Source organism: Pteronotus mesoamericanus, unplaced genomic scaffold (assembly GCF_021234165.1).
Source record: "Pteronotus mesoamericanus isolate MK-2021 breed Mesoamerican mustached bat unplaced genomic scaffold, CSHL_Meso_final scaffold_174, whole genome shotgun sequence".
NCBI classification, from domain to species: domain Eukaryota; kingdom Metazoa; phylum Chordata; class Mammalia; order Chiroptera; family Mormoopidae; genus Pteronotus; species Pteronotus mesoamericanus.
Window position 1 is genome coordinate 5311871 of NW_026555309.1, and position 22349 is coordinate 5334219.

General features: G+C 39.8%; 1 protein-coding gene across 1 annotated transcript in view; it reads right to left on the reverse strand.

Annotated features, from left to right (window-relative positions):
* Positions 1–3248: 3248 nt before the first annotated feature.
* Positions 3249–22349, reverse strand: part of GGH (gamma-glutamyl hydrolase) — a 29250-nt gene continuing 10149 nt past the window's right edge. Inside the window, exons 4-9 of the mRNA XM_054590039.1 lie at positions 21681–21765; positions 18599–18737; positions 15724–15830; positions 9867–9957; positions 5916–6053; positions 3249–3913 (exon numbers count right to left, since the gene is read on the reverse strand). Of these exons, the coding sequence (XP_054446014.1) occupies positions 3792–3913; positions 5916–6053; positions 9867–9957; positions 15724–15830; positions 18599–18737; positions 21681–21765 (682 nt within the window). The 3' untranslated portion in view covers positions 3249–3791. The remainder of the gene's footprint in view (positions 3914–5915; positions 6054–9866; positions 9958–15723; positions 15831–18598; positions 18738–21680; positions 21766–22349) is intronic.

The following is a 22349-nucleotide window of genomic DNA, read 5'->3' on the forward strand; positions in this document are numbered from 1 at the left end:
TTCTTGGTGTTCTGATAGGTCACACAGCACGTACATCAGGCCACTCCATTGTTGCGGAGGAGGGAGGGGATATGAGGAGAGGGGCACTCGCCAAGGGCATACTATATGCCAACCTCTGGGCCTGAATTCTTTAATGTGACTTATCACTGTGCTTTTAGAAGCTACAGAACCATCCTAACCCCATCCCAAACATGGAAACTCAGCCTGACAAGGTATTGAGATTTCCCTGCTGTGGTGTGGAAATGGACACAGCCCACAGCCCTTCATAAAACATCTTCTGCCAGACCAGCCACATACACTTGTGGGTACTCAGAAATACCTGGCTAAGCCCTGGCTGGTGTGGTTCAGTGGACTGAGTGCCAGTCTGCAAACTGAAGGGTTACTGGTTTGACTCCTGGTCAGGGTACAAGCCTTGGCTGAAGTCCGAGTCCCCATTTGGGGGCATGTGAGAGGCAACTAATCTATGTTTCTCTCGTACATCAACGTTTCTCTCCCTCTTTTTCCCTCCCTTCCCCTCTCTCTAGAAATAAAATAAATAAAATATTTAAAAATAAGTAAATAGCACTGGCTGGTGTTGTCTCAGTGAATTGAGTGCTGGCCTGTGAACGAAAGGGTCACCGGTTCGATTCCCAGTCAGGGCACATGCCTGGGTTGCAGGCCAGGTCCCCAGTAAAGAGTGCAAGAGACAGCCACACGTTGCTGTCTCTCTCGCCTTTCTTCCTCTCTTCCTCTCTCTAAAAATAAATCTTTTAAAAAGATTTTTAAATAAGTGAAAAAGAAGCATTTGGCTAAATAGAAATCGGTTACAACTAACATTCCCATTCCATCTGAGATGTTCCACATAGGTAAGAGAAAAGGCAATGCTAAAGGGAAGAACTTGGCAATTGTTCTCCAAAACCCCTTAGACAAGAAGCCAGCTGTAGGCTGGGAAGGATTCACATTAGCTGTCTCTGCCGTGTAGAAGGGCGCCCCACCCTGACCCAGCCCTTCTTCCTCTTGTTCTTTCTGCCTGTTCCTTCTCCTAATCCCCATATTCCCTCCACTGCACCGTCTCCCGGCCTCTGCTCCTGTTCCGCTGACAAAGTCCGCTCCCTGACACTCAGCACGGCCTGCTGGCCAGCGGCATCAGCACCACCTGGGAGCTGGTTACACGTGCAGATCTCAGGCCCCACCAAGACCTGCTGAATCGGAACCTGTATTTTAACAAGATCCCAGGTAATTCCTATGCACGTAAGTTGTTAAAGTGCCACTCTCGACCAGAAGCGGGAGCAAGTCAGTTTCAACTAACAAACCACCTCCAGTTAACAGGACTAGGTGACTGGAGCCATGAACTGTCTCAGTGCAAGAGTCCTGGGGCTGTAAGGGACATCTTCTATGAGCACGGTATACAGTGTGGCACCCATACTTTGTATTTGGAAACATACCTCCAGTTTCCTTCTCTAAGCAGCAGCTGTCACTGGGTCCCTACTGAGCTAGGCAGCGTACCACCCTATGACTCAGGCAAGTGGGGCACTGTGAGGTCCTTTCTAGTGCCTGGGACTGGGAAGGGCCAGTAGTGCAAATGTGTTAGGTACACCGTGCCTGGACCTGGTCCTGTGTGGGTCCTGGTCACAAGAGGCACCTGCCTTCAATATTTCTTTAGCGCCCTATAGCGGTGACACGCCAACCGTGGCAGAGCCATGGCACTCTGGGCCTAGCCAGACCGGCATGGGCCCTGATTCCCATGTCTCGCCTTCAAGGTCAACAAGATGCCCTGAGCAGTTCTGGGATTCATGCCTAAGGGATTGCGCCAGGTCCTGTGGCCAGACTGTAGCTCCAGAAAAGCCTCCTGGCAAACACAGTATTTCTCCCACAGGACTACATGAGATCGGGCATCCACAATGGTGTTGATGTGCTGATTTCCAGTGACTTTCATGAGGGACACAGTCAAGTTCAGGAATCTGGGCTACTGGAGATCTGGGCCAACATGAGCCCACATGGTGGCCCTTACTCAATTCCCAATTGCAGTGTCACCTCTGGTTTACAGCACACAAAGGCAGGGGCGTGTCTATATCTTTTAGCCTCCATGCCTCCAGCCACTAGCACCCAAGGAAGTCACTCCTCTCCTTCCACAGGCTCCACACGATGTGTGAGGCAGTCTCTCCAGGGGTGGCCGTCACCACCTCCTAGGGCTCAGGAACATAAGCAAGCACTTCCGGTCCATGCCGTCTCTTGTCTCCATTGATGTAGCATGTCGGGCTGCCTTGGGTCAGTTTTAACTGGAGGAGGGAGAGAGGGGCAGACGTTCCTTGTCTGAATGGGACTGCTCATCTCACTTGCCCTCAGGCCTCTTGTGCAGCCTTCCTGCAGGCGGTGGTGTGAGGAAAAGAGGGGTGTTGCCAACTCGAAAAGAGATTCCATTCTTGGGAGTAAAGTGATTCCAGAGTAAAGACTTCAAAAATATACACGGTTGGAAAAATGGAAAAGTTACCATGAATAAGAAACAAATGATGGTTCACATTTTCTTGCATTTGTGGTCATCACCAAAGAAGCACAGTGAGAACCTTTGGGAGCAATTAGGAACTGGTCTTCCTGGGCAGAAGGATGGATAACATAGCATCATGAGTGATGATATAGTCAGTACTATTCATTATTAGGGAACTTCAGAGATAAGCAGATCGATAACATCTCAAAACAGTATGAGTAATAGTGCCATTACCTTCTAGTGGGGAGAGACATGAAACTAGCCAGAAATGGTACATTTGACAATAAGATTTAACAAAGAATCATCATGCTTATGGACAAAAATTAAATGCACCACACTTTTACCCAAGTCCATTTTAGTTAAATGGGTTAATCCCTTTCGATGTCTATGTTCTGCCCACCTTACTGACCAAAGTTTATGGTTTATCTCAGTGTCTTTAGAGTATTCTTGTTACCTTTCTGTACATAAAACATTCCCAATCTCCTCCAACCTCCTGCCCAGTCACTCCCTCTGTTGCGTATGCTTCCACCTCCCCAGCAGCTGCTGTAGGCCCAAGAACAGGTGCAAAAACACTGTCTATCAGAGAGGGGGACAAAAATCCTCTCTCTTTCAACTGCTTGGCTATTCCCAGGAAACTCCTAAATTTCAGAATTTTTGAGAGTATATGGAATAGTGAGCAGTGAGACAGAGAAGCACAGATTGACACATTTATTAAAATGTACCCAAATACATGTGTGACAGATTTCAAATTATTTTCCATGGGAAAAAAGTTCATTGGCAGTTAGTCACAAGTACTTACTGAGGGCCCACTGTGCCGGACATTATGGGAGATAAAAACATTCAAGACAAAGATGCTGCTTCACTGTGGAGCTAAAACAGCAAAAAGGGAAATATACGTGTATGTATACACACACACACAACACACACACCACAGTGAATACTCCCGAGACTCAAAGGAGACAGATACCACAGTGAACTATGGGTAGGGTTTCAAGAGTCTTCAGCAAGAATGGTTTGTCTGGATAGGGGGTGGTATTTTTTTTTCTAGAACCAATCAGAAAAAATAAAATAATTGTATTTTCAATAAATTTATTTTTTTCTAATGTTGAGATAAAAAGCCTTTACATGAAATACACAGATTATTTATCTGTCTCACTGATTAATTATCAAATGTGATATAGTCGAATATACCGAATGAAGATTCAGAGCCAGTCCCATGATAGAAAAGAAATCTCTGTGGCTTTCTATAATTACCATGAGTATCATGTTAGTAAAACAATTTCAAAATTGTTTTTATTCAAAATTTTTGTTAATATATGGAAAGCTTTCAATTAAACACATAAATTTGTTGAAATGAAGAAATATTTGCACTGTAAACTGGATGGAACTGATAAATCAGTGCTTCTTTCTCTTCAACATCAGATTTAAAATGATGACTGTTTTTCCGAGCTACAAGAAAAAGAAAACGTGAATCTTTTAAAAGGTAGTTATATGAGAAGAGACCCCCCCATAAAAGCAAAACAGATTATCTTCCGGAGGGCACCCCCTTTATAGTACCAGCTTCCCCCTCTGAGTGTTCTAGGAACTCATCTGTATCACTGTACCAGCTGGCCTTGTTGTAAGAGGCTATGTTCAGCTTCACTGAATTTTTTCGGAAGACCTCAAAGGTTTACCCATTTCATGATGGGTGATTTACAAGAACACCTGCCCACACTATACTGACTGTTTGGCAGTTTTTGAACAAAAATGGCATGACCCTCATGCCCCACCCTATCTATTCACCCGATCTCACCCCGACTTTTTTTTTGTTTCTCCAGATGAAAAAAGTCCTCAAAGGAAATGTTTTGCCAATGTGGAAGAGGTGAAACAAAAAATGGCAGAAGCACTAAAAGGCATCAAAATCAACAAGTCCAAAAACTGTTTTGAGCAGTGGAAAAAACATCTCAATGCAACATTTCAAGTTGCATCAAAGGGAGAGTGCTTTGAGGGTGACTGAAGTTTAAACATGTAAGAATAAATACATAATGTTTTACAAATAAGTTCCCGTTTTGGGGGGGGGGCCTTATAATTAAAAAAAAAAAACTACTTTTAACATCTTATCCTATCGTTGGCATTAAGTGGGAAAATGCCAACCAAAAGGAGACATGTCTCACAGAACTTCCCCCAAATAAAGCAGCACCTGAGGTAGAGTGGTCACCTGCTGGCATCGCAGACACATCTGCTCCGCCCCAGATCTGATGGGGTGCTGTTCACGCCCCACTCACTTACTAAGTGCCTGCTGTATATAAGATCTGAGGCACAGCCTGAGGACGGAGATAACGCCTATGAACAGGGCAAGGTTCTAATTCTCAAGTCTAGTCCACTTACCACACAGAATCGTAGCTAGGAATGCTTTTATAGTCTATTTTTGTTGAGATGCTTCAAGAGTAAAGAGGATGGAGAAGCTGACACAACTGAGGCAGATGGAGAAGTGAGGCAATTCCCACAGATCAGGCAGAAATAGGAAAAGCACAGCGGCACGGAGAAGTGGACATGGGTCAAGTTTGGATGTAAGAAGGCAAAGGCTCCGCTTTTACCCTAAGGTCAAGATAGAGTAACTAGAGTCTTTTATGGCATGTTTAAAAAGAAGGATATTGGAAAATAAAGGCCAGATAATAGCCCTGCCAAGGGATAATACTGCAGCAAACTGCTCTACCCTGCTCTCGTTTACTCGAACACGCACAGCATGAAAATAATTCTTGGGGCTAAACCTGTACATGGGTGAACTCTTCTTTTTTTTCATTTGGGGTCTCAACAAGAGTGAACTCAGGAAAAAGCATTGTACTTTACTTGCCAGTGCGGCAGGAGAGTTGCTAAAAACTTAAGCCAAGCTTAGAGATAGATGTCAACAAGGCTCGCTCACATTTTCAACGCCATGCCTTGCCAGAGTGAGGCAACTAAATTCTCCATTTAACCCACAAACAGCATTAAAATGTGTTTTCATCATGAAAAAACAAGCAAAGCTTATTAACTTTTTCCAGTGCGCCAATGCTGACAGCTAGACCACCTTAAAATCACAGAAGGATGAACATACACTCAATTTATATAACTGCCTTGAAAAAAATAGTATCTAATTCTCAGAGAATGTTATAATTAAAGCATTATTTCTAAAAAAGAAGACTAGTTGGAAAGATTCTTAAGGAAAAAGTACTCAAGAAAGAAAGAAAAAAATCAACATTCTTTATGCTATTGTTGAGAAATTCAGCCCACTTTAAAGCATACAATACTGTTAATTGAAATCAATGTCCTGGTTTTATCTGAATGCCAAATAGCTCAATTTCAGGGCTTTCACATGATTTTTTTTTAAGTTAAAAACAGCATTTACAGAGCAAGAGTATATAAAAGTTTAGATGAAAGCATTTCCTTCAAAACATCACTAATAAAGTGGTAAGAATATATACCCACATATTACCTTCAGAAACAAAGAACTCTGCAAAATGAAATGCAGCCTTCACAGCATTAGGTGCGTGGGAAAGGCCCTCTAATTCCTTCCACTCATAAGGCGGTTTCTCTGGATGCCACTGGACACCATACACTGGATACTTGTATCCTGCATGAAGAATACAAACTAGCAGGTTATTACGCAGTAAGAATGTCTACAATGTCACTTATGCTTTCTGTCCTATGTAAAACATACTGTAACTCACTACGCCAAAGTAAAATTGTATGCGCTCTCAGACACAAAATAAAGAATTTCAGTTCACAGTCAATGTGAAAATTCACAATACAGTACTTCGCTGATTTTTCACCCTTTTACAACTTGTAGTATAATGCACCTTACTAGATAATCAGGGTAAACGAGTGGTGCCTCTGAGCATATCCTAGTTCAACAGTCAAGGGCACATTTGATGAGTGAGTTTCTCCCATGATGGTTTCTTTCCCCCCTACTTCATACCACATTTTCATCCCCTCCCATAATGATTCATTCATATGAGAATGGACTATAACAGCACTTTTGGTGTCCTTCTATGTAAGCCAGCTCCTCTCAGCCTCAAACTGTGGCTTTCTCTCAGACTGTGGAATAGTTCATGACTTCACGGTGCCAATTTTTAAAATAGGTTTTAAAAGTTTAAATTTGGTGTGAAAGATTTTGGGTGATATAGTTCAATTATTTTTAGAATTCCTAAATATCTTTATGTATAAAAATGATGACTCCCTAGGATTTACTGCAAAAAATAATCTAGAATGCAGAAAAAGTAGATATGAAACAAGAATGGCCACGTAAATGTTGATAGTCACTGCAACCTAAGATAGGTACCTGAGGGGTTCATTATAGTACTGGCTCTATTTTTATATATGTCTTAAAAAGCCCATAATTTTTTAAAAATGAGTACAGATATTTACCATCTGAAAAATGTATATACTGATCTTCACAAATTCCTTTCCTCATTTTAATTGGAAAACAAACCAACCCTTTCTATTATTTTTGCTTTGAGATCATAGCTATGACCACCATGGGGAAATACTTGGAGAAATTAAGAGAATTAGCTGAAGGTACAAGTACCCAGGAGAAAGAGCACTGCCCTCTAACATCCGCAAGTTCTGTCGCTAGAGATTGTGTCACAAGAAGGAAACCGATTTATCCTTGCCTTCTTGGGGTTCACAAGAGAAAAGCACCTACCAGCCAGCAGCTCTGGCCACTCCATCCTACCCCTCTTCCCATCCCTCCTCCTCCTTGTGACTGCACTTTCTCTCCCATCCAGGGCTACATGTGAAGGTATCAGCAGGAGACCCACAGGCAAGACATTTAGAAAATTAATGGTTACACACAATTAACTGGAAGAAGATTATCTAACATATTTCTTTGAGACATAAAATGTATTACTTAGAATAAGAAATGTTTTAAGTAGCAAATTGTAACAAGGATTTATCAGACAGACAGGCAGACAAATGGGTGGACGAATGGCTATAGACATATACTGACACTCAGAAACAGGTGTGAGTCACTCTTCTTTAGTAAACTGCATTACTAAAAGAACAATGCAGGTTCCTGAAAACTGTAAGAATCATGCCCTACCTCACTCATTTAGAACATAAGTGTGAAGAATGAAAAGAAAATATGCAAACAGAGCATCTCAGGTGTTCCCATCAAGCAGGTGTCAGAAAATTCTTCTGATGACAGAATTTCCAAATGAGCTTGGTGCGATGACAGAGCCAGGAGCAGGAGCAACATGGAGCCTGTTACCCTTTCCTGCCAACCCGATGCCCTTTCATTTAAATAATCAGCCATTCAGTCAACATCGATTGAGGTTTATACAAAGTCCTGGAAATACAAATAGTAAGACACAGACCAAGCTCTCAGTAAGCTTTTAGTCTCAGGGGAAAGATGGAACATCAGCAAATAAATGCAAAAAGAGATATTCCTAGGTAGCACAAAGTAGGTAGAAAGGAGGGGTACCGAAAATGTGGAGAGGAAGAGTAATGAGTACAAGCAGCCTCGAGGTGAACCGGACCTGAGTCTTCAAAGACAGCTAAGAGTTCATCGGGAGAAGGGAGGACGGGAGGAAGGGCAGCTTTTCAGAGAGGACCGAACAAAAGGAAAAACACAGGGGAAAGGAACATTGCTATGTGGAGGACCATGTACGAAGCAGGAATACAGACTAGCGCTGCAGGCAGGGAGTCATAACGGAGTAAACGCCCTGGCAAACCTGGGCTTTATCCTCCAAGTGCTGAAAAGCCACTGCGGAGTGTTCCTCAAGCAGCATGATCAGATGGGCAGTTCGGAGGGACCAGCAGCAGGAGCAACTGTGGAACAGTTAGCGAGGAGGCCACTGTGACAATCCAGGTGCAAGGTGGCTGGTGCTGAATTTGGATGGGGAAGACTGAATACAGAGGTCACATACCCAGGAAGAATTTGGGAAGTAGAAGATGGCATGAATTTTCTAGACGTGGAGAACGAGAGCAGAAGTCAAAGACAGCTCCCAGGTTTCTAACTGGGATGATTTGGTGAAGGGCAATGCTATTGATTGAAACAAAAAATAGAGGAGGGGAAACAGGGTTAAAGAGAAGATGATAAACTCAGGTGATAAATCCACTTCAGACTGGATTGACCAACCTTACCCATATGTTGTTTCTAAACCCTGAGGGGTTTGATCTCCCCACACAAGCAATCTTTGAATAACCCAATCTTTGAATAGGCCAGTCTTTGAATAACCCAAGCTACTTCCACTTTATTCCAGGTTATTCAGCTCCAGTACTCTGGCCTCTCAGTAGCACTAACCAGCCTCACCAACTCAAAGGCTGCTTTCCTATTGTTTCTGCAAATTCTCATTCATGGCATGTTGCTTCCTTATTCGTTTGTGATTTTCTGGCCATCAATTGCTCATTTTCCTTAAAACCTAATATGGTAATTCCTTACAGTCTGAGATAAACCTAAGTTCCCCCATAGAGGATTATATATTATTTGCTTCTGCCATGCATGTGGGAGGAGGAGGGTCACTGTCAGCCTGAGAAACAAAATTTTTGAGTTGAGATTTCTCAAACTTCCCAATTAGTACAATGCAGGCCATACTTGAGCCTGTCACTAAGAATGCTTAAGGCTTACTTACCACCCCACTCTCTCAGTGCCAGATTTCTGTGCTGCAGTGGTCATCTTGCTCACCTAACACTCAAGAACTCCTTGGTTCAAAACCTAGCAGAGGCATTTGGTGTTCTTCGCCTTCCAGATTCCAGGAGAAATCACCGCATCATCTCCCTCCAGGCGGTCCCACCTAAACACTCCACTCAACTCTTGGAGGACTGGGCCTAAGTAGTCTTAATTTCTTGCCACTTCACCCATGTACTTAGGGAAATGTTTTTCTGTATGTCAGTTACATCTTTTGTTGTTGTCTAGAGAAGAATCTGTCAAGGTGCTTAACCCACAATATTGCTGGGTGAAAAAGGTGAAGAGTTTAAGAAAAGCTCATAGCCACAGACAACAGTAAAGTGATTACCAGAGCGAAAAGGGGGGTGGGGGGAGGTAGAAGAGGGTACAGGTGGGATGAATGGTGATGGAAGGAGACTTGGCTTTGAGTGGCGAACACATAATACAGTATACAGATGATGTACTAGAGAATTGTACACTTGAAACCTATATAATTTTATTAACCAATGTCATCCCGATAAATTCAATAAAAATAAAAGAATGAGAAGCCACTTTCTTCACTTATTTCTTCATCACTCTCTACTTCTCCTCTTCATCACCCAATACTAGATGACCCAGGTTAAACAACTGCTTTGGAAGATGGAAAAAGACAATTCCTATCTCCAAAACTATCCTTCCATCCTAAGGCCTCAAAGGCAACATGGTTTTAGTCACAAAAAACTGTAATATCAAAATTAATATAAATTTGTGAAAAAAGTGTACATGTAGAGTGATATATACCTTCCATTGTTGAAATAAACTCAATATTGTCTGCAGTATTTGTAGTTAATACACTGAAAAACTCCTTCAATTTTTTATTCATTGTAAAATTCTGGAAGATAAAAATAAAACAAAAATAATTACTCCTTTAATTAATCTAAGTGCATTAATTTCTTTTAAACTTAATTGTATTTTTTACATTACTTTTTAGCTTCCTTATACTACCCCCCCAAAGCAATTACCACACTGTTGTCCATGCCCATGAGTCTTTTTTGCTTTTTGCTCTATCCCTCACTCCCTAACCTCTCCCGCTCCCACTAGCTGTCCTCCTATTCTCCATCTATAAGTCTGTCCCCATTTTCCTTGTAAGTTCAGTTTGTTAATTAGATTCTACATATGAGTGAAATCATATGGTATTTGTCTTCCTCTGACTGGCTTATTTCACTTAGCATAATGTTCTCCAGGTCCATCCATACTATCACAAAGGGTAAAATTTTCTTTTCTATGGCCGAGCAGTACTCCAGTGTGATAATGTCCCATAGTTGTTTTATCCACTCATTTACTTATAAACATTTGGACTGCTTCCACATCTTGGCAGTTGTAAATAACACTGCAATGAACATAGGGGTGCTTAAGTTCTTTCAAATTAGTATTTTGGGTTCCTTCAGATACATTCCCAGAAGTGGGATTGCTGGGTCAAAAGGCAGACCCATTTTTAACTTTTTGAGGTATCTTCATACTGTTTTCCACAGTGGCTGCACCAATTTGCATTCCCACCAACAGTGCAAAAGGCCTGTCTGCCACATCCTCAACAGCATTTGTTGTTTGTTGATTTACTGATGATAGTCATTCTGACAGGCATGAGATGGCATCTCATTGTGGTTTTAATTTGCATTTTTCTGATAATTAGTGACATTGAGCATCTTTTCTTAGGTCTATTGGCCATCTGTATGTCCTCTTTGTAGAACTGTCTGTTCAGGCCCTCTGCGCATTTTTTAACTGGGCTGTTTGGTTTTTTTTGGTGTGAGTTTTGTAAGTACTCTGTAGTTTTGGGATTTTAACCCAAAAATCAGATATTATCAGTGAATATGTTCTCCCATTCTGTGGGTTGTCTTTTTATTTTGCTGATAATTTCATTTGCTATGCAAAATCTTTTCAGTTGGATGTAGTTCCATTTGTTTATATTTTCATTTGCTTCCCTTGCCTGGGGTGATATATCCGATAAAAAATTGCTACAAGCAATTTCTGAGATTTTGCTGCCTATGTTTTCTTCTATGATTTTTATGGTTATAGGTCTAACACTTAAGTCTTTGATAAATTTTGAATTTATTCTTGCGTGTAGTGTAAGAAGGTGGTCTAGTTTCATTTTTCTGCATGTATCTGTCCAATTTTCCCAACACCATTTATTGAATAGACTATCTTTAGCCCATCGTATGTGCTTGTTTCATCTGTCGAATATCAGTTGACTATAAAGTTGTGGACTTATTTATGGGCTCTCTATTCTGTTCCATTTATCTATGTGTCCGTTTTTATGCCACTGCCATACTGTTTTGATTACTATGGCTTTAAAGTACAGTTTGATATGAGGTAGCGGGATTCCTCCATCTTTGTCCTTCTTTCTCAGGATCTCTGTTGCTATGTGGTGGCCTTTTGTGATTCCATGTAAATTTCTGAAATATTTGTCCTAGTTCTGTGAAATACGTCATTGGAATCTTGATATGAATTGCACTGAATCTATAGATTGCTTTGGGTAGTATGGATGTTTTAATGATGTTAATTCTTCCTATCCATGAACACGATATGTGCTTCCACTTAATTGTATCGTCTTCACTTTTTTTCTTCATTGTCTTGTAATTTTCTGAGTACAGGTCGTTTATATATCCTTGGTTTGGTTTATTCGTATTTTATTCTTTTTGAAGCAATTGTGAATGGGATTGTTTTCTTAATTTCCCTGATAGTTCAATATTGGCATATAAATATGCAACTGATTGCTGGATATTAATTTTGTATCCTGCTACTTTGTTGAATTCATTTATCAGTTCTAGTAGTTTCTTGGTGGAATTTTTGGGGTTCTCTATATACAGAATCATGTCATCTGTGAATAAAGACATTTTACCACTTCCTTGACAATTTGGATGACTTTTATTTCTTCTTCTTTTCTGACTGCTATGGCTAGGACTTCCAGTACTACGTTGAGTAAGGTGAAGGCAGACATCCATCTTGTTCCTGAACTTAAGGAGAATGCTTGTAGTTTTTGTCTGCTGAGTATGATGCTGGCAATGGGTTTGTCATATATGGCCTTTATTATGTTTATGTGTGCTCCCTTTATTCCTACTTTGCTGAAAGTTATCTTAAAAGGATGCTGGCTTTATCGAATGATTTTTCTGCATCTATTGATATGATTATGTGGTTTTTATCCTTCATTTCATTTACGTGGTGAACCACACTTACTGATTTGTGAATGTTATGCCAGCCTTGCATTCCCAGAATAAATCCCACTTGATCGTGGTGTATGATCTTCTTGATGCATTGCTGAATTCAGTTTGCTAATAGTTTGATGAGGATTTTAGCATCTATGTTCATCAGAGATACTGGCCTATAATTTTATTTCTTTGTAGTGTCTTTATCTGGTTTGGGAGTAATGATAATGCTGGCCTCATAAAATGAGTTTCGGTGGCCTCCCTCCTCCTAAATTTTATGAAAGTTTGAGAAGCAGAGGTGTTAGTTCTTCTTAGAATGTTTGGTCAAATTCACCTGAGAGGTGATCTGGTTTAGGGCTTTTGTTTGTTTGGAGTTTTTTGAATACTGTTTCAATTTCACTAGGTGTGATCTGTTTGTTCATATTCTCTGATTCTCCCTGATTTAGTTTTGGAGATTATATGTTTTTTGGAATTTATCCATTTCGTCCAGGTTGTCTAGTTTGTTGGCACATAGGTCATATTTTCTTACAATCCTTTGTATTTCTTTCGTGTCAGTTGTTATTTCTATTTCCTTTCTGATTTTATTTATTTGGGTCTTTTCTCTTTTTTTCTTGATGAGTCTGGTTAAAGGTTTGTCAATCTTGCTTATTTTCAAAGAACAAGCTCTTGGACTCACAGGTATTTTGGGGTTTTTTTTAGACTCTATTTCATTTATTTCTCTGATTTATGTATTGCTCTGATCTTTATTATTTCCTTCCTTCTACTCACTTTGGGCATTGTTTGTTGTTCTTTTTCAAGTTCCTTTAAGTGTGAAGTTAGATTGTTCATTTGAAATTTTTCTTGTGTTTTGAGATAGACCTCTAATGCTATGAATTTCCCTCTTAGGATCACTATCCCAGTGTCCCACAGATTTTGGATTGTTGTATCCTCATTTTCACTTGTTTCAAGGTATCTTTTGATTCTTCCTTGATCTCATTGTTGACCCATTCATTGTTTAATAACATGTTATTTAGCTTCCACGCCTTTTTGTGTTTTTCAGTGTTCTTGTGACTGATTTCTAGTTTCATAGCATTGTAGTCAGAGAAGATGCTTGATATGATTTCCATCTTCTTAAATTTACTGAGACTTGTTTTGTGTCCTAACATGGTCTATCCTAGAAAATGTTACATGTGCACTTGAAAAGTATGTATATTCTGCTGCTTTGGCGTGAAATGCTCTGAAGATGTCAATTAAATCCATTTGATCTAGTGTGTTATTTAAGGCCACCGTCTCCTGTTGATTTTCTGCTTGGAAGATCTATCCATTGAAGTCAATGGGGTGTTAAAAATCCCCAACTATTACTGTATTTCTGTTGATCTCTCATTTTATGTCCACAAGATTTGTTTTGCATATTTAGGTGCTCCTATTTTGAGTGGATAAACGTTTATTAGGCTTATATCTTCTTGCTGGCTTGTTCCCTTTATCATTATGTAGTGTCCTTCTTTGTAGCTTATCTTGGTTTTAAAGTCTATATTGTTTGATATAAGTACTGCTACCCTAACTTTTTTTCTTTGCCATTTGCACAAAATATCTTTTTCCATCCCTTTTATTCTGCGTGAATTTTCCAATCTGAGATGGGTCTCTTGGAGGCAGCATACATATGGGTCTTGTTTTGTTATCCATTCAGCTACCCTATGCCTTTTGGTTGGAGCATGTAAGCCAGTTACATTTAAGGTAATTATTGATAGATATGTATGTAGTACCATTTTATTGTTAAACTCTCTGTTTTTTCTTACTTCTCTTCTGAAGGCAAGTCCTTTAACATTTGTTGCAGTACTGGTTTGGAGTTAATAAACTACTCTAGTTTTTTGTCGGGGAAGCTCATTTCTCCTTCAATTTTAAATGACAGTCTTGCTGGGTAAAGTAGGCTTGGTTGTAGGTCCTTGCTTTTCATCACCTTGACTATTTCACACCACTCCCTTCTGGCCTGAAATGTTTCTGATGAGTAATCAGATGACAGTCTAATTGGTGCTTCCTTGTAGGTAACGACCCGCTTTTGTCTTGGGGCTTTTAGGATTCTCTCCTTGTCTTTAAGCCTTGTCATTTTAATTATGATGTGTCTTGGTGTAGGTTTCTTTGGGTCCAACTTGTTTGGGACTCTCTGAGCTTGCTGGACTTGCATGTACTTTTCTTTCACCAGATTAGGGAAGATTTGGTCATTATTTCTTCAAATAGGTTCTTGGTCTGTTGCTCACTCTCTTCTCTTTCTGGTATTCCCATGATTATGCTTCATGTTGTCCAAAATGTTTCTTAAGCTCCCATTTTTAAAAAATTTTTTTTTCTTTTTGCTGCTTTGCCTGGGTATGTTTTTCTACATTGTTTTCTAAATCACTAATGCAATCCTCTGCTTCATCTAATCTACTGTTCGTGCCTTCCAGTGTATTATTTATTTCAGATATTTCATTCTTTATTTCTGACTGGTCTTTTATATGGTTTCTATGTCTTTTTTCCATGCTTTCGAGCATCCTTATAATCATTACTCTAAACTCTCTACTTGATAAATTGCTTATTTCCATTTCATCTAGTTCTCCTATTTAAGAATTATCTGGTTCTTTCATTTTGGGTATGTTTCTTTGTCTTCCCATTTTTGCTGCTTCTTTGTATTTTCCACCTTAGCTCCTAAATTAATTAGTCACTGAACTGATCAGCTGTTAATCTAATCAAGCTGTGACTGGCAGTTCAGCTTAAGCACCATAGGGTGGAGCAGAATAATTACTGCAGGTGGGGCTATTGCTTCCCCTTAGGCTGATGTAACTTGGAAAGTAGAGCTCTGCTAATGAAAGATGGCTCCTGCAGTATGGGAAATGGCTCAGCACATGGATCCTTGGGGCTGTTCCTTCAGTTCTCTCCCCAGAGCCACCAACCCCCCATTCTCCTCAAGCATCTCTAGTCTGCTCTCACTCTTCCCTCCCTCTGGCAGAGCCCAGGGTAAGTGGCTACAAATGAAATTTTGTGTGTTAGCCCTTTAAGAGGCTCTCTGGGTCTCCCACTGTCTATCCATGGCTGATAGAAACCGTGCTGTTTTTCACAGCTGGATGGTGCCTGGGTTCCTTTCTGGCTCTGGTACTATAGGCTGGGGAGCCCAGCTTGGGGTTTAGACCCCACACGTCTCACGGGGAACCCCCAGCTGCTGAAATAACCCCCGAGCTCTTCAGCTGCAGCACATGGGGAGCCGAGCCAGCCCTCTTCTGTCTCCACACTCCCTAGCAGAGCCACATTGTAGTGAAGTGGCTTCTTCTGCCTGTCTGTGGTCATAAGGCTTCTCTCCAGCTAGTGTTGAGTTGGCTATTCAGGATGCTGTCTCTACAGTTTAGTTGTAATTCCACATTGGTCCCAGGAAGAGGTTAGTGTAGCTTCCACTTACTCCTCCACCATCTTGGATCCTCTGCATTGATTTCATTATATAATTAATGTTATACCTTTACGGAGAGGCTCCAGTTGTGGAAATGTGCAGTCAAAGGCTCTTTTGCTAATGATTGCAACAAGTCAGCAGGAAAATTCTGGAACATTCTGCTCTGTAATACACCTAAAATAATTTAAGGACAAAGGAAATAATTGAAGCACAGAAAAAATTAAATACACTGAAGTCACTAATGCCAAAGAGAGGCCACTATTAAAACATAATCAAGACGACTAAGCAAAACACATTGTTTCCACAGAAGTGTTCCAGTCAATTAAAAAATTAGTTTAACATACAAATTCAAATATGCTCCATATTTAAGTACTTTTATTCTAGAACAGGGGTGTCCAACCTGTGGTCCACGGGCTGCATGCAGCCCAGGATGGCTATGAATCCCCCCCAACACAAAATCGTAAATTTACTGAAAACATAATGAGATTTTGTGTGTGTGTGATTACGTGTCACAATGTATTAAGTGTGTAGCCCACGACAACTCTTCTTCCAGTGTGGCACAGAGATGCCAAAAGGTTGGACATCCCTGTTCTAGAACTTCAATATGAATGACTAAAATTCTTCTGATATGCTAAATGGTAAGCTAGCCAGAGAGTAAGCAAGAGAATCCTGAGTTCTCTAAGTATCACTGAAAAACAGGTAAGATTTTCCACACATGTACATATTTGTTTTCCCAGGAAATGATGCAGAACTTTCAACATATTTTCAGAGGTATCTAGGACTTAAAAGGTTAAATATACAAACAATAAAGAAAAGAACATCAACCAGACCAAGAAATTTCTGTTCTGTAAATAGATCAAAAAAAGCAATCTACCTCTCTGAAGCCTCTAGAGTCTGACACACAGATGCAAATACCAGCAAAGGGATAAAAAATTCCTGATGGTGTTGAAGGCGCTGAAGCCAGCTGTCCCTGAATGAGGCCCTCATTCAGGACGCTACTGGCTTCCATCAGAATCCCAGCACCTCACTGAATGAAAGTGCCTCATTTCAGTGGAATGTATCCCTTTGTAAAAATCTGGGGTTTTACCACATATAACTGAAATTGACTGACCTAATATGTATACTTCCCACAGCGTTGTTGGGATGATTTAAGTGGGATGATGTGAGGAGGAGCTTTGAAAAGCATAAATCATTCAACAGGTTCCACATAAGACTTACTACTGCTTTCCATCTAAACTGCTTATGAGAACAGAATAGCTGGTAGTATTCAATTCTGAGGATTCAGAGATCAAGTAACCTACAAGAATTTTAACAGTGTGGTATAATAAACAATTTGTCTGGTTTTTTGAGTTCATGACAGGGAGCTTCTAATACCCTTGGACTTTCTTGAGGGATAGCAGTGTCTGTAATGCTAATGAGGTGACTCAAAGTAAGCTCCTCAGAGTGTCAGACTGAAGCTGGTCATCTGAAAAGATTAACACCAGGATTAGAGAAGGTTAGGATTCTGAGCCAGGGATGGGAGGACTAGGGACTGAGTTCAATTCCACAGCCAATAATTTAATCAATCACGCCTTTGCAATGAAACACCAATAAAAACTCCTAACATTGAAGCTCACTGACATGAGCCTCCCAGTTAGTGAACATACTGATACGCCAGGAGGGTGATGTGCGCTGACTCAGCAGGGAGAGGGCATGGAAGCTCTGCATTCTCTCCCACACCTCTTCCCAGGCATGTCCTTTATAATGAAACTTACCGTGCTTTCATTAAATACAGTGCTTTCCTGAGTTCTGTGAGTCATTGGAATGAATTACAGAACCTAAGACGGTTCATGGGAATCCTCAAATTTGTGGCCAGTTGATCAGAAGTGTGGGTGGCCTGGGGGCATGAATTGAGGTTAGCATCTGAAATAAGGGCAGTTTAGTTGGGGAGACACCCTTTAACTGTGGAGTCTACACTAATTCCAGGTGGTTCGTGCGAGAACTGAATTGCAGTACACCCCAGCTGGGGTTGAAATAGAGTACATAGCCAAGAATAAGTATTCTTATTATACTATAATAAGAATAGCTAACATTTATGAGAATTGTATTTAAAGTGCTTAGTACAGTATCTGGAAAACATAATCTTATTTAATCCTCACCCCCAAAAAAACCTTAAGAGGAAACTTTTTTACAAATCATGAAATTAAAGTTAAGATAGGTTAAATGATTCTGCACAGCGACAGTAGCAAAGCTAGAACTCAAAACCGGGTCCAATTTTAGAGTTTTAGCTATGCGCGGTCCTGATAACACTGGAAGCAATGAGTTATCAAAATTTAAAATTCCTTAAAAACCATCCTCATAATTTGAGTACAAAAGTGACCATTCACATCTTCAGTCTATGTAAATAATTTAAAATGTTTTTAATTGGAAATTTTATTTTTATTTTATTTTTAATTTCTTTTTATTGTTCAAGTACCGTTGTCTCCATTTTCCTGCCACCATTTTGCCCTGCCCCCCCCACCCCACCCCCTTAATCCTTCCCCACTTTGGCTTTGTCCATGGGTCCTTATACATGTTTTTGTACATATATACATGTATTTATATACATGTAAATAATTTAAAAATTAGTAAGTTTTATGAGCATTTTTAAAAAATCCTCAATTGAAGATATGTTTATTGACTTTAGAGAGAAAGGGAGGGTGAGAGAGAGACAAAGAGAAACACTGATGTCAGAGAGAAACACTGACAGTTTGCCTCCCGAATGTGCCCAGACCGAGGATCAAACAAGCAACCTAGGTATGCGCCCTGACTGGGAATCAAACCAACCTTTTTGGTGTACAGATCGGGTGGTGCCCTGACTGAGCCACCTGGTGAAGGAATGAGCATAAACATTTTTACTTGATAAACTACTTACTAAGCCTGCCCAGTTAATATTGTGAAAGGGTTGAAAAGAGAATTCTTACCTCCAGTGAAGTTCAGTGGCATTGCAATTCCATCAGTATTTGTGTGGATTAATAAGTACTCTCCGCTGGCCAGATATGAAAGCTCTTGGAACCCAAGGCACGTACCCCACACAGGAAAATAGTCTCCATCATCAAAACTCTTTGAAAGAGAAAACTAATCTTATTCAAACTTTTCAAAACAAAAATTATACATTTGGTATGTCATTACAAGGGAAGCTCCTGAGTTACATAAGGATTTCTCAAGAATTTTCCAGGTTCCATAAGTAGGCTATCAGTTAACATCTCTTCAGACCAAGCTCCTACATAATAATTCAGTTTTAATCAACCAAACCATCCAACCACAGTTGTGCTGGGAAAGAGACTGACATCTGCCAGTCAACTACCAAATAATACAAATAACCATTAAGGACAATAAATATCAAAGACAATGCTTGAGAAATGCCTTTTTTCCTTACATAGTCTTTACTGACCAAGTAAGTATATCAATAAAAACGGGCACAAGGCAAGCAGCAACATAAAATAAACTTGAATAAATTTCCATACAGGAAGACACAGCACATGTAGCCAAAACAAATATTTCAATAAAAACTAGCACAAAGTGCAGAAGTAAATTATTGCATTGGAAAGAATGCCAATATCATAGTCATATGGGCAATTAAATCAAATTGTTCACAGAATAAATCTTTTAATCTTGTTGCTTGGATAATTGTCTGGTTTTAAACACACCCCTTCCTCCATAATCTCAGAATACATGCTAATAGCTGCATTATACCACCTTCAGCTAATTAGAATAAATTAGGTGAAATCCATGATCTGGAAGGAAAGGAACAGTCAGTAAGGAAAAGGCTAATAAGCAAAAGGAAAATAGATTTGTATAAAGCAAAAGTTGTCAACTGAAAAAGCACAAAGGTACTGGGTTTCTTCCATGGAAGTCGCAACAACTAGCATGGCTGGAGAAAAGTATTCTAGCAACTGAGTTTTCTGGTTAACTGTGGATTAAAACCATATGCACTGATAGTTACAAAAATGAGTTTTGTAACTTTTCTAAAAACAGCTATTTTCCCGCATAGGCTGTAAAATATAACCTAATGATAACTCATTTTAAATAAGGAAATTCTTGGGGAGTTTTTTCTGTTCCTTACTGAAAAAAATAGAGAATTACATTATTCCTCTACTTTCTATTCCAAGGTAGGATTTTTTTTAAAATCCTCACTTAAGGATATTGGTGGGGGTGGGTGTTGTTTGTTTTTGTTTGTTTTTTTCTTAGAGAGGAAGGGAGAAGAGAAGAGAGAGAACATCACCTTGAGAGGGAAACATTGATCTATACTACAATCCCTGACCAGAGATCAAACCTGCAACCTAGGTCTGTGCCCTGACCAGGAATTGAACCCGCAACCTTCTGGTGTACAGGACGATGCTCCTACCAACCCAGTCATCCAGCCAGGGCCCCAAGGTGGGCTTGTTAGCATTTTATCTACAAGTCTGAAAATTTTATTTTTAGAAATTAAAATTGTATACAGTAAGTTGAAGGATCTTACTGCTTTTACTTATAAAACATAACAGAGGGTTTAACTGTTCTGTCTCCATATGTACCAAATACAATTTCTCAACTAAATATTTCTCTCCACTTGCTGGAACTACGTGTTTTATTTGCTGTGATTCTCTACACAGTCTAGCAGAGCAGAGGACTCAGAGGGCAACTGAGTAGGTCTCATAATGACAATCTGGTGGACCCCAGTGTCTAGAGCTAAAAAAGAAGTGCGATGTTGCTAAGCTTTTTCCTTTGTTTTGAAATCTTTAAGAAGCTGATCATAGTTTTTTAAAAAATAGATCTTTTGAGTCTTAGAAGTTATGTGTCTTTTTTTTTTTTGTTTTTTAATTGAACAAGCTGGTTACATGAGTCTCTAGAAGGAAAATGAAGAATGACTAGTTATAATGTTCATATATATTTCTCAGATTCACTTTAAATCATATAAAATTTCAATTTTGTTCACTCATGGGTTGTTGTTTTTTTAAATCCTGAGCAAGTACTAAGCACAGGGAACCATACAATATGAAATGAGGAACACCTCAAAGGGTGTCAGAGCCATGAAATCAGACGAGACATGAATAGCTAACTTCAAGATACTCTGTCTTCTGAGCTATAAGCCCCTTAAGGTCACAGACCCAGTCATAGTACAGAGTTGGAGCCAAATATGTGTTTGAACAATTCTACAACAAAATACTCCAACAATAAAGAGGGAGTGGGATGCCACTGCAGCTGCAGGAGGCAGAGAAATCTCTCAAGAACAGAACCGTAGGCTTGACAGACAGTGAAGATGTACATCAGGGCTGGAGTAGGAATAAGCAGACCAATGAGGTTCACAAGTACTGTAGGAGGGCAAAAAGGCTGCTGGGAATACCAACCTGCCTTCAATTACTTGCAGCTGCAAAGGCCGAGAAAGGCGGGCTGTGGACACACTATACGTCTTCACCAAAAGGCTATGAAAGACTATTGGTAATTTAGACTAGAAATGCAGCTTTTTAGCGATATATTTAGTGGGGGAGGGAGGAGATACCGGGTCCAGCATTATTAAGTAACACATTGCTGTTAACAGTTCAGGGGAGAAACAGTAAGGGTCTGAGCTAAGGTGCAAAGGTATGACATTACAAAGGAGTCAAGAGGCTCTGCCTGGGAACTGAAAGTGAAGCCAGGATAACTGTGAAGAAACACCAGCGAGGCTGGAATAGTTGGAGAAAGAGCGTATTTCAACAGATGAAAATTAGTAACATATGAACAATGCCCAGTACATAACAAAAGCAGCTTATTAACCCAGCATGAGGAGCTGGTCCACATTAGTGAGCACAAATAGAGAGAGCCTGTCAGCAGGGCTGTGAGGGTCCCGTGGAGCCCAGAATTCAATTAAGTAGAAAGTGAGCGATAGCCGCCACTAGCTGCTCAAGAGAGGTGCCTCGAAGGAAAAGGGGTGATGAGGCTAGGGTTAACTGTGCAGGAAATAGTACCATAAGCTTGAAAAAGGAATTATCCCATTGGAAAATTACAAAAACCCATCTGAAATAAGAAGAAAAAACTGATATTTACCTGTATGGCAAGGTTGTAAAATGTTTTGGCTGCGCGAGCATAACCTGACTCCCTGATGTTAGCACTTCCTCCAGGGAAAAGGACCCTGAAACAACATCGAATAGCGGTGCTTTTCAACCCCTCCCCAACAGAAACCAAACAATCTTTTTATTTTAAAACAACTTTTTCCTTATTACATAGCGGAAAGATCATTACAGAAAATGAAAAAAAAATCACTATGGCAACAAAATGAAATATTTATAATCCTACCCATTTGTAAATTATTGCAGTTAAGAATATTTTTGAGCATATTCTTCCAAAACTTCTTTGATAAACAAGTTTTTTTTCACATGAATAACTTAAAGGTAAATAAATGGCGTAGGGGGAAGGAGAACACAGAGCTAAAAATCAAGTAAAGACAAAACTGCAAGCACAGGAAAGTTTAAATTAAGGTGATCCATGATGCCAAAATCAATGAAAGTCCATAATCATAAGTCAGTTTTGGCTCACAAAGAATTTTTTCCTAACCAGATAGAACAAACTGATCATAAAAATATATGTAGGTTAGAATTAAATATCCACGAGAATTTAATTTTTTATTACCAACTTGTACTGCTTCAGAAATAAGCATGAGATTAGAAAATTTTGAAAAGAACACCATCACAATTCTAGAACAAGCAGAGGGGACAA